Source organism: Lutra lutra, chromosome 5, assembly GCF_902655055.1.
Source record: "Lutra lutra chromosome 5, mLutLut1.2, whole genome shotgun sequence".
In the NCBI taxonomy this organism is placed as follows: domain Eukaryota; kingdom Metazoa; phylum Chordata; class Mammalia; order Carnivora; family Mustelidae; genus Lutra; species Lutra lutra.
Genome location: NC_062282.1, coordinates 69,138,693 through 69,152,658, shown reverse-complemented (window position 1 = coordinate 69,152,658; position 13,966 = coordinate 69,138,693). Strand labels below are relative to the sequence as shown.

Below are 13,966 nucleotides of genomic sequence, written 5' to 3'. Positions count from 1 at the left end.
TGTACCCTAATGCTTTCTGTATTAAAGTTTATTACATCTGATATTAACAAATATTAATATACTAGTAATACATTGATGTTTTCTTGGTATTTTTTTTCTTTGTTTTACTTTCAGCTTTCATTTTCTCCAAGTCTCTTACAAACAGCATATGGTTAAAATTATAAACCTAATTATATAATATAAAAATGAATTTAATATTTTATTATGGATATATTTGGATTTCTTTATTATTTGTTTTTTCTTTATTTTTTTCTTTATTATTTGTTAATTCTATTTCCCATTATACTTTCCTTCCTATCTAGTTTTATTTTCCTTTTTTTTTTTTGCTACTTGAAAAATAACGTTAGATTGTGTTTAATTGTTACTTCCACATTTAAATGGCATTGTATTATTTTCCTATTGCTGCTGTAACAAATTCCACAAATACAATGATGTAACATAAATGTATCATCTTACAGTTTCAAAGTCAGAAGTTTGGAGTTCACTGGGCTAAAATCAAGGTATGAGGAGTACTGGGTTCCTTCTGGAAGCTCTAAATAAGAATCCGTTTCTTTGCCTTTCCCAGCTTCTAGAGGTTGCTGTACTTCTTGACTCACAGTTCCCTTCCATCCTCAAAGCTGACAATGGTATCACTTGCTTGGTCTCTTTCTATCATCATACCTCCTTCTCTGACTCTCTTGCCTCCCTCTTTCCCTATCACCTGTGATTACATTGGGCTCCCTAGGTAATCGGGGATAATCACTCAATCTCAAAACCTGAAACATAATCACATCCACAAAGACCTTTTTTCAGAATGTAAGATAACATAGTCACAAGGTCTATGGATTAGAACAGGGACATTATTCTGTCTACAACATTCACTTGAATGTCTGGAGTTAAAAATTATCTTCAGGCTCCTCCTGAAGAAAGGACATCAAATGCTTTTAATTCAACCCCTCCTTCAGTCTTTCATGTTATTTTTATTTGACATTATAATTCTATCTCAATTTTTCAAATCTCAATTTAGATTTTCTAAACCATTATTAGATTTGCCCATGTATTTAGCAATATATTTTCTCAGTAATAGTTTGGATCTTTACTTTCTAGAGAGCTCCTTATTCTTTAAGTACATCCTTCAGGATTTCCTTCAGTGAGGATCTATGAATAATAAGCAGTTCCAGACTTTGTTTTCCATGTGTTTATTCATAATGAGACAGCAGGCACGTACAGAATTTTAGGTTAATTTTACTGGTCCTCAGCCAGTAACAAAGAGTATTTCATTTCTTTCTAGCATTCATAAATAGAGAAATCCATGTATATAAAATATATGTTTACAAGTTGGTGTGTATATATATAAATATATAAGTTGGTGATCAACTGGCTCTTCTTTTATGCATTTGGTTTCTGATTTTGCAGTCCCACCTTGATGTGTCTAGGTACTGATTTTGATTTTATTTATCTTCTTTGGTACTTGGCATGTTATCTAATTTGAAGAACCTAAGAACACATACAAATTCTTATTATCTATTTAGCCTATTCCTCTCATACTCCCTTTATTGTGCTACAACTCCATTAGGCATATTTTTGATTTTCTCATTCTGATGTCTGTAACTCTAAAGCACTCATTTGTAATTCCATCTTTTAACAACTCTAGCAGCCTTCTGGCAGGATTCCTCAGATCTCTCATCCAATCCACTAGTGCTCTCTTCAGCTGTATCTAATCTACTCTTAACTCAGAAATTGAGATTTTAAGTATAAGTACATTCCTTTTATAGATGTTTTATTTCTTCAATTTTCAAATTAACTTGTTTTCCCTGAAATATCTTATTCTCATATTTCATTTTTTGGTGTGATTGTTCAGTCATGTAAATATGATTTTTTAAAAGAATCCCAGCTTTTTAGATTATTCTTTACTGGAACTCCTGGCTCTTGTGAAGGAAGAGATGCTCTCATTTTGTGTTTTGAAATTTTCTCGTGAACTCACTTAGTTGTACTTTATTTGCAGTTGCCTTGTGTGGTATAAAATCGAGAGAGGGCCCCTTCAGAGTAGTTTTGCCTATGCTTTCAACAACAAGTGTTTCAGTGTTGAAATCATATTTGTGGTAATGAATACCCAGATGGGCTGTTTTTTCCTAACCTAGGGTCATGGCTAAAACAGAAGCTTTTTGTTGACAACATGCGCTTGTTTGCTGAGTTTCTACTAGATCCCATTTTTATCAAGGGCAGAGTTATCTAAGGGTTCTGGCTATATACAATCATTTCACACCACTTTCCCACTTTACAAAGTCTCAAAGTCTTTTTTCTTCATGTGCTAAGCCTAAAAACCCAGCTTTTTAGGTCCAACAAACTCCTCTCAAGGCAGTTACTATATTACCTCAGAAGCTCTGCATTTCTTTCTTTTCCTTCCTTCCTTCTGTCCTTCCTTCCTTCTTTTTCTCTTTCTCTCTTTGTCTTCCTTCCTTCCTTCTTCCCTTCCTCTTTCTTTCCCTTCCTTCCTTCCTTTGCTCATCTGCACATGTGGAAGGATTTTCCATTATATTTTTTGTACAATTCCAAGAGGTTTCTAATGGGAACAGTTTATGATTATCTAGTCAGTCAGATTATCACATAATTAAAGGAAGTGGATTCAATTTGACCTACCATATAGTAATTAAGTTTAGAGAAATACATATATATTGTTAACTTAGATCTCAATGTATATAGAATCAAGCCAGATAGACCTTATCCTATTGTTATACTTTCTATTATGCAGCTCCTTTCACCAAACTATTAAAAAGACTGTATAACTGCTTCAATGAGATCTTTACACTGACATCAAATAATATTTAACTTTTTTTCAAAGATATCTTCCTGCAAGGGGACATGATGTTAATTATGAATTATTGTAAAATTAGTGATCACTACAATATTGCCATTTCCTTTCCACAAGGTTGGAGCAGAAAGAAAAAGTTTGAGTGAATAGCCATGGATATGGTATGAATGAGGTAACTTAATATCAACAATTAATCATTATAACTTTTTACTATTCCTTCTGGCACATATCTGACAGACATGACTCCTATAAAATAGATATAGAATCAACCCTTGATTACTAGAGTAAAGGACGGAAGGGAAAGGTAGAGTTCAAAAGATGAAACATAACCTTAAATAATATATTTTCAACACAAGGCACAAAATGGACTTAATATAAACTTAATACATTTAAATCATATTCAGTATTTAGGAATATGTTTACTGTTCTGCAGTTATAAATAACAAAATAATACAAGTTCGTTTGTTTGTCACATGATTTTCTTCACAAAGAATCCCCTGAACTTTTATTATTCCTGGGAAACTCTTCCCTAAGAACACTTCTCTGATACTTCACTAGGATTCAGAGAAGGCATAAAATGACCCTCTTGCAGGTTATCCTTTCTTCTTCCTTTCCCCACTTAATTAACTCCACCCTTAAATATTTGGCTTTGGTTTGTTTTAGCAGCCATGCTTTCTCCTGCCTCTGGTTTATACTGTATATCAGAGATATGTTTGGTCTAGACAAGGCCCACTGTAGAGACCTCTCACTGGACTGCAAGGGAGTTGGTCATACCCAAAATGCAATATACACAATGCAGTGTTACAATGTGCTATATATACTGATAAATGCATATTTCCAAACAATAGGAACAGCAACATATGTTTTCACTCATTTAAATTTTTAAATGTTTTTTTCTCAAATAGTCTATTATTTTTTATTCTGTAAAATCTGAAAAAAACTTGTTGATTGATTCTGGATTACTGAAAGTTGGCTGTTACCACCTGATACATCAATCTTCACTGTACAAAACAGCTTTTCTTTTGTATATAGAAGATACAATCTTATCAATATTACTGGCATATGCCTTAAAAATCTACTGTTCCAACTGAATTAATGCTTTAAAGTAAGCTAATTTTTGTTAATTATTAAAAAGCAAATAGCAAAGAAAAAAAGTTTCATGAACTACACAGGCAGAATGTCCATCAGAATTGAGTGTCTTAATATTTATACCTTGTTTTTGTGTTAAATAAACACGGAAGATATTGGGACATGGAGAGGAGAAGTGAGTTGGGGGAAATCGGAGGGGGAGACAAACCATGAGAGACTGTGGACTCTGAGAAACAAATTGAGGGTTTGGGAGGGGAAGGAGGTGGGGGTTTGGGTGAGTCTGGTGGTGGGTATTAAGGAGGGCATGTATTGCATGGAGCACTGGGTGTGGTGCATAAACAATGAATTTTGGAACACTGAAAAAAAATAAAGTAAAATATGTGGTCCATATACACTATGGAGTATTATGCCTCCATCAGAAAGGATGAATACCCAACTTTTGTAGCAACATGGACAGGAGTGGAAGAGATTATGCTGAGTGAAATAAATCAAGCAGAGAGAGTCAATTATCATATGGTTTCACTTATTTGTGGAGCATAACAAATAGCATGGAGGACAAGAGGAGATGGAGAGGAGAAGGGAGTTGAGGGAAATTGGAAGGGGAGGTGAACCATGAGAGACTATGGACTCTGAAAAACAACCTGAGGGTTTTGAAGGGGCGGGGGGGGGGGGGGTGGGATGTTGGGGGAACCAGGTGTTGGGTATTAGGGCACGGATTGCATGGAGCACTGGGTGTGGTGCAAAAACAATGAATACTGTTACGCTGAAAAGAAATTTAAAAAAATAAATTAAAAAATTAAATTTAAAAAAATATCTTTTTGAAAATACATGCCCAAATTAGAAAGACAACTCTAAATAAACGAGGGAAGACACACTGAAATTTTATCCTGTTAAAGTTAATCAATCGAAATACCATGCCCTAAAACTTCAGAGTTAAACTAGTGAACTGCATCCTTTTCAAATATTCAAGACATAAAACAGAAAATTTTATACATCTGAAAAAAACATTCATTGGAACACTTGTCCCCAGGATTATAATTGAAAGTTTTTAAAATCCAACACATTGCTTGACAGCCACTGAGGAAGACCCTAACTATCCCCTGAACCCCAGCATCTCTCTACTGGTCAACCAGCTTCAAATATATCATATATATACATATATACATATATACATATATATACATATATACATATATACATATATATGTATATATATATATATAATATTTCACCAGCTTCTAATCACAGAATTTGCCTCCTCACCCTATCCTGACCCACACCCACTTTTCCCAGAGCATCTAAAGTGAATAATACAGTAGGAAAAAATAAATGGCCCGAATCATCCAAACCTAGTGGCTGACATTTCTAAAATTTCCATGCTCACTGCCTTTCTTGATGTCTAGTTCCTCAACTATTCCTCTCATTCTAAGTGCTACATAGAATTTTCTAAGTACTACACAGATTTTCCCCATCTACCAAAAATTCCAGAGAGACACCTCTTTTGTGCTCAACTTGGGCAAAATTGGTCTCTGTGGCTCAAAACCAACAACAACTAATGTAGGAAAACATATCCATGTGGTGGTGGAACATATTCAGAACCTGAATGTAACTACTGATAAGGAGGAATGGAAGAGGTTTTCTGACATTTTTATTAAAAGTAAATGATCAGATATATTTAGCTCCTTTCTACTTTCTATATCAGAAGATATAGAAATCAAATTTATCACAGGAATACCATGCCTGGTTGTATACATTGTGCACTGCTTAATTCTCAGGGTACATTTATATATACAACAATATAAAAATCCCTCTGCTCTTGCATAGTGTGAAACCTACACAGTTGGATGGCTTGGGTTCATTAGGTGCCTCGTACATGCCAAGTAGTGGATAAAAGGGAAGAATACAAAGATAAGTGAAAAAGGTTTCTACCTCGAAGACAAAGAAAAGAGTGACACACAATCATTTCTCTAATGTGATAAGAGCCCCACAATCAGTTAGAGGCTTGAGGAATTGTATTAAATAATGAATAGTTCTATTTTACAATTCCCTTTCCCAGAAAACAAAAGGAGAGAGAAACACCCACAATAGATGATACCAAATAATATGGTAATGCAGAAAGTTAAAGAACAACATAAAAATCAAAATCTTCACTGTAAGGCCAAGAATCACTGAGTGTAAAGTATATTCAGATGTAGACAGAAAGGAATTTTTTTTCTTTTTCTAAACATACAATACATCATATCATAATGCGTGAGGCTACAACATAACTATTTGATTTACATAATGTGAAACAAGGGACTTTATCTGTAACTAAACAACATGATAAAACTATGACAAATGTACTGCTTATTTTCAAGGACACTTAGAGTCCTTTGCCCAGCCAGTTTCTACTCAGCAAAGAAATGAAAAAAGCAAATTATATTTTAAAAATGCGAGGTCTTTTCTCCAAAAGCACTGTTAGTACCCCTCAGGACTACTAAAAAAATAAATTGTGAGCAGCATTTTAAAAAACTCCGATCAGATAATAATTCTTAATCTTTAATTCTTCCACTGTCAACCTCTTTAAAGAGGGCCCAAATAATGTATTCTTAGCTTCATAAAAATCAATGTTGGGGGGAGGGCAATGGGGGACAGTGATTTGTTTGCTGCCTAGACCCATGATCATGCATATTGAAATTCTCTCATCCTTGGCTCCTGTTGGCTCAGTGGGTCTGAAGACTGCATCATAGAGTTTCATAATGTGAGTTTATGGAAATGATAACTGTTAGAATCTGGCAACTGGGAAGGCCAATAAATTCTGTTCAAGTTCTGATTTATATTGAAAAAAAATGAAATGGAGCCTTTAATTTCCAAGAATGAAGATACATCTGAGAATAAGTCTCATTGTGAAGCTTTATGGTGCCCTGGGCTATACCTATAAATGATTCATTCAGATATTATTCTATGAGTTGTATCAAATTAATATATTTCTACCATTTGTATATCTTATTAAACTTTCTATTTCACTTGCCAATGGAATTAGTTTAAAACTAATTTTCAGAAGTAGTGCACATAAACCAAAAGTATTTCAGTAAATATGAGAAGCTAAACTATCATTAACAAAATTAAACTCTAAATTTTTTTTAAACTCCCAATTTGAGTATTTTCAAGAGAAACTTATGTCTTCTCCATAATTTCAAGGAGAAAAGTGATAATTACACTAAGAAATCATAGAGTTGACAGCTGGGAGGACATGTTTTGTGTTTCTGTTACTATGAGCCCATAAGCACTGGGTCAGCTTTAAAATATTTACTCCAAAACGATCTGAGAATTTTGAGGGGGTGGGGGGTGGGAGGTTGGGGGCACCAGGTGGTGGGTATTGTAGAGGGCACGGATTGCATGGAGCACTGGGTGTGGTGCAAAAATAATGAATACTGTTATGCTGAAAAAAATAAAAAAATTAAAAAAAAAAAATATTTACTCCATTTTATCACACAGAACAATTTAATAAATATATTGTGGCAGATAGGCTTGGATATATGAAAACATTATTTATTTTACTTGAAACCAAAATTAACAGCTATCTAAAATTCCTTCCTACTAATATGCTCACATAACATACAACATTTAATAATTATCTAAGATAAGAATATACTAGAAACTGGTCACACGGAGGTTAGCCTGTCACATGTGGATGAGATCATGGAATTCATGGAGATTTAAATTTTTGTTTTATCTTTCACAATGTCCTTACAAAGCTAAAGATTTGATCACCCTTATGTTTAAACTAACTAAAAAGGGATTCTTCTCTCTCAGTTACCCAAACCTTTGATTTACACTTTACTGATCAAATGGTACTAGGATACTCAGAATAGACATAACACATTCCCTCTGGTGGGTTGATTTTCACTTTTATGGCACTGATAAGGAGTGATATGGAGAAACAGGCATCCTTCAAATAAGCCTCATTCCCAGGGGGAAGTAAAGAGAGAATTATGAGTCAGCAGTTATCAGTATTTCATATGTGTATAACCTTTGAGAGTTTTTTTTTTCTATTTCAACCAAAAATTTTTCTACTTTCTATTTTATTTCTATTTATTCCTATGTGATCCAAAAATCAAAAGCAAATTATTAGGTCTTATTCTAAGTCCTAGCTATCAGAGTACAAAAAAATTGAAGTTAACATTTCTACTAAAGGATTGAAGGGGTGTACAAAGATTTTTTTTCCCCATAAAACATGAAAATCATAACAAATTTTACCCCTCAACAAAGACTTCTGCTTTGGGTTTTGAGCAGAAAGCTTGTTTAGACAATGAAACTTTGATTTTCTATCCATAACTAAAAGATCCCTTAGAAATAACCAGAATAGTCAGAATGCATTAGCCACAAAGAGGTTTTATAAACTTGTCACCTGATGACATCTGTCTTCTTTCTCATGCTTGTTAGGTGTTTGAAATAATGCTTCTGAGACTTTAGTCTCAGATACTCATAATTTGATTACTAATTCATATTGTTTTCCTCATTAAAATGTAGTATATTTCTTACAGAAATTTGAGAAATATAAGAATAAAGTTAAAACATTAGCCTATAATCCCACTATCTGGGAATACTTATAGCTAACATTTTAAAGTCTCTTTCTACAGTTTTATTTCCTATGTATTCACATAACTAAATACATTGTACATAACTAAATACATGTAAAATATATACAATATTAGGATCATACTCTCTACATGCAAGTCTTGCCCCACCAGTACTGTGACTTTAATGTCATTCCTCATTTCTTTTTTTTTTTTTTTTTAAGATTTTATTTATTTATATGGCAGACAGAGATCACAAGTAGACAGAGAGGCAGGCAGAGAGAGGGGGGGAAGCAGGCTCCTCGCTGAGTAGAGAGCCCAATGTGGGACTCAATGCCAGGACCCTGAGATCATGACTTGAGCCGAAGGTAGAGGCTTTAATCCACTGAGCCACCCAGGTGCCCCTCATTCCTTATTTCTAATAACATTTTTCTCTTCAGTCCTGAAAAAAAGAATCTATTGCGTCCACTATTTTTTCTTATGTTATAAAGGTTTAAAAGCCACACTTTTAACTAATCCTTCTTACTTCCCTTGTTGTTAGCTTTCCCTAGCAATACAAGACAAAATAAAATGTTCTAGAGCATACCTACTATAGTAAAAGATGATTCTTAAATGTATTAAGATAATGTGGGATGAAACTATAATTCTTCCAAAATTTTTTGAGTGTAGTTGACCCACAATGTTACATAATTATAATTTTATTAAAAAGGAAAGTGAATTTTAACTATGGGCTGACAAAACTAAATAAAAAAACATTTATAACATAATCATACAACAAATGGTCTTTCTGATAGTAGGTCTTTCACATCAGTATGAGTCTACCAGAATCTTAAACAATTATTTGTTTGGAGTAAAATTATTGAACATTCACTGTTTGGTAGGTATTATACAAGATGTCTTATATTTTTGTCCCAGTACTACTATCCTCACTTTGTTGATAATAACAAGACTCAGACAGGTCATTTAATCAATTTAAGATCACCAGCTAGTATTTGGACAAACACAGGTCATTTTTGTCTGATCATCTCTCTTACTGAGTTTTAATCTTTTTTATATTTATATATTATATGTGTGTATACGCATATATACATTTCCAATACAAATGCTTTGGTAGACAGAGGTATTGCCACTATTTTCTCCAATCCAGGGCTTGTCTTTTCATTTTCATATCAATGTCTTTTGGACATAAGATGGCTTAAATTTTGGAGATGTCCAAATGATTATTTTTAGAATTTTTGATTAGTGCTTTTCTTGTATCCTGTCCAAGAAATTATTATCCTCCCTATAGTCATGTAGATTTCCTCTGTTTTTCTTTCTTCTTTCTTTCTTTGTTTCCTTTTCTTTTATTTTTACTGAGAGTTTGATAGCTGTAGCTTTCTTGTAGCTTTCTATGTCCCATAATGAATTAACATCACACAAGGTGTAAAGCAGGATTGAAATTCATTTTTTTCACATGGTTATCCAGATGTTGTAGAGCCATTTCATTGATAAACTACCTTCCCATGACTCGATTATTTTGGTGGGTTTTTCTGAGAGTCAATTGAACATATCTATATGCATATATTTCCAGATTCTTTATTCCACATCATTCAACTTTGCCAAGTTTCTGCCAAAACCCCATTGTTTTGATTACCAAATCTTTATAATAAGTTTTGAAATCAAATAATGTAAGCCCACCCAGTTTATTCTTCTTTTACAAAATTGTTTTGACTCTTCTCTATCTTTTCTTTTTCCAAATACATGTTGGAATCAGCTTGCCAATTTTTACAACAACAACAAAAAAGATGGCACAAACTTTCATTGAGATTATGTTGACTCTCAGACAATGTGGGGAAGATGGCCTTCTTGATAATATTTAGTCTTCCAATAAATAAAAACCTTTACTTAGATCTTTAATTTCTCTCAGCTGTGCTATGGAGGTATCATTTTAAAGGTTTTGCCCATTTTTTGTTACATTACTCTTACATCTTTTACGGTTTGGGAGGTTACCATAAAATTTTCCTAACTATTCATTTCTACTATAAATAAATAAATTTGTTTTTATCAATTGACTTTATATTCTATGGCCTTGAAATATCCAGTTACAACTTCTGGCAATTTTGCTGCTATATTTCTTAAAATTTTCTTTGTATGGAGGTAGATCATCTGTGAAGAGAAATGCTTTGTATTTTTTCTTCCCAATATTTATACCTTTCTTTTTCTTTTTCCCACCTTACTATACTGGCTCTGATTTCAGTACAAAACTGAATAGAAGTATAAGAGTGGGCATCCTTGTCTCATTTCCAATCCTAATGGGAAACATTCGGTTTTTACCATTAAGTATGATGTCAGCTGTAGATTTTTTGTGTGTGTATGTGCATGAAGATACCATTTCATAGATTAAAAAAGTGTGTTGAAGAATTCATTGAGAGGGGCACCTGGGTGGCTCAGTCAGTTAAGCATCTAGCTCTTGATTTCAGCTCAGGTCATGATCCCAGAACCCTGAGACTAAGCCCTACATTGAGCTCCATGCTCAGCAGGGAGTCTGCCTGAGGTTCTCTCTCTCACCCTTCCCTCCTTCCACACTCTCTCTCTCTCTGTCTCTCTCAAATAAATAAGTCTTTAAAAAAAAGTTCATTGAGACTTTTTGTTGATAGGGTTCCCCTCCACCCCATACATTAGAGATACCATTTTTATTGTCTTTTGACTCATGTTTTTTCCGATAGGAAGTCAGTCATCGATCTTAACATTATTTCCTCTATGTAACTTCTCTCTTTCTCTGGCCAATTTAAAACTTATTTTCTGTATCTCTGGTTTTCACTCATCTACCTAAGATACACCTAGGCCTATAAGGGTTGTGGTTTTGGTTTTTGGTTTTGTTTTGTTTTATTTTCCCATCAATTTAGGAAACAATTTTGCCATTACATCTTCAAATAATTTTTCTTACCCATTCTCATTCTCTTCTGTTGAGATTCCAATTACAACATGTTGATCAGTAAATGCAATATGTGGAACTATCTCAGGATGAGTTTCTATTGACTACTTTTCCTTGACCATGGTCACATTTTCATGTTTCTTTGCTTGGCTTATTTTTATTATGTTTGAGACACTGTAGATAATAATGCTATAAAGATTCAATATTCTGTTATCTTCCTCTGAAGAGGGCTGACTCTAGTTTTAGAAGGGATTTCAATTACTGACAGGTCACTCTGAACTTAGACAAGGTTTGAGTGTGTTCCTTGGGAGGGAGGATCTATCTAAATCTCAACATAATTCCCAAGCTTTTGTAAACTGGTGGAACTCAACCTCCAAATTCTATCTTCCCTAAATATCTTATAGGTGCTTGGTTTCAGGCTTTGTTAGGGTAGGTCAGAGCAGACATTTCTTCAGATCAAGGTCCCTACTACGAAGGCTCAACCTTTCTGTTTTCTCAGCTAAATATCAGAAGTGATGGCAAGGTATTAATCAGGTTGCTTCACTCTTGTGGCCTGAATCTACTCAACTCCTAGTATCTTTTAAAAATCTAACTTGCATCGTTGTAGCACTCTGATGCTTTTGGAAAGTTTCTATCTATATATATTTAGACCAGCCTTGCAAAGTACTTACAGATGGTCTGCACATGGACCTCTTGGCACCATTCCTTGCATAGGACCCTCATCTCTGGTACGCTCCGCAGGACCACTGTGCTCTACCTAGATCCCAGCTTGTTTTACCAAAGAATTGTCCTGGCAAAAAGCTGGGTTGACTGTGGGGCTCACTTAATAAATTTTCCTTCTTTCAGAGATTGCAGTATGGTATAGCTCATGCTCCACTGACTAAAGCATTTGCCTCATTAATATTCTTCCATTTTTATCATGGTTTATTGTATAAGTCCAGTAGCAGGCCCACTTACATAGCTGGACATAGAAATCTGATTGTGTTGTATTTATATGTGTATTTTTCTCACCTTTATAAATTATTTATCATTAGATAGTTTTTATATAATTCTGCACCAATAAACTATCATGAAGTTAATATACCCACTACAGAAAATCATGTTTTAGATGTTACTGTGTATTCCGTGATGTGAAATGTCGATACTATTGATACTAAAATTAAATTGCCAGAGAATAATGAATTACTATTCAGTTTTAGTAGTTCTAAGCAAGAAACTTATTATTTCTACCATAGAGTACTCATATAGAGTATATTATTGCTACTTATTTCACCTTTTTATATTTACCCTTAATGCTGCATTACAAATGTGTGTTAGTGGTATAGACTTTCACAATGCAGCCAAAAATTAATTAGCTAGAGATTTAATTGAAACTTTTTCCTCAGACAGTACCAGAGAGTTTATTAATTGTGGAGTTTAATATATTGGGTGCTTTGTCCATATGGTGATGACTGAAAAACACACAGTGTAGGTGAAGGTTCATCATTTTGAAGTTCCACCAAAATTCACTTATCATCACCAAAGGCTTTCTCTTCATATTGGAAATTGAGAGTAAAAATCTTTTCTGAATTACCTAGCAAAAAATTTTGTCAATATGCCACCCAAAATGTGACTGTTCAGAAATCAGTTATAATAAATTGAGGGAGATGACAAAAATCATTATACCAAAAGTTTTTTGGAACATAAAACCAGGAATAAAAGCATTCCCTGAAGAAATTAATCCGATTAACAGCACAGCCATCGAATTAAGAATGTCATTTAATTGGCTTTGGAAAATTTACCTTGTTATAAGTATAGCTGCATCCACTGAAGTCATGTCCTCTCCCCAGCTTGTTGACATCTCTAAATGTATATCATTCTTTTTGCCAAATTCTTCATGCTGCCACTTACAAAAACTCTCTAGCATCTTCTCTCCATGGTGTCCAATGTATAGATCTGCCTGCAAAAGAAGATATTTCACTTTAAGGCAAATTATTCTCAGATATACCAAAAACTAAAAACTGAGGAGACATCATGAATTACTAAAGCAGACTGCTGACCATAACAACATTAATTAGAGTCTGGAAGACATTCAGAATTAATTTAGCCTGAGCTAAAAATCTTGAAACTTTGTGAGGGTACAATAACTACAAAATATGTTCCATGCTCTTCTGAAAAAGAAGAGAGGTGAATTAAGAATGTGGAACTTTGAGACTTAAATAACTTAATTATTTCTACAATTTAAGAACAAATGTTTTCCAAAGTTCTAGTTAAGCAGCATACTGAAAAAGTACCACAGAATATTCTCTAAAATGAATTACAGATAAGAAAAGGTTTTAAAAGCACAGGTTTAAATAAGAAAATAAAACCGTCATTAAAAATCACTTTTAAAAATTACATCTTGGAAAGTTAAGGTTTGTTGTCAGGAACCTTGGAAACTAAGAACATTCCATTTTTAGAATAAAACCAAGGTATTAACCAAATCTAAAGGCCAGTTTCATGTATAGTTTAAGGGATTTCGTGCATATTTCTGGATTTTCAAGTCAATAAAAAGCACACTCTTCACATTCACTTTACTTAAAAGTACCTGAACACAACTTCTCACCCCACTTAATAGGACAAAAAACTCAAGAC

At 33.7% G+C, this 13,966-nt stretch overlaps 1 protein-coding gene across 1 annotated transcript in view; it reads right to left on the bottom strand.

Annotated features, from left to right (window-relative positions):
• ADAMTS19 (ADAM metallopeptidase with thrombospondin type 1 motif 19) overlaps positions 1-13,966 on the bottom strand; it is a 273,564-nt gene that overhangs the window by 202,894 nt on the left and 56,704 nt on the right. The window contains exon 6 of the mRNA XM_047731597.1: positions 13,135-13,292. Coding sequence (XP_047587553.1) covers positions 13,135-13,292 — 158 coding nt within the window. The remainder of the gene's footprint in view (positions 1-13,134; positions 13,293-13,966) is intronic.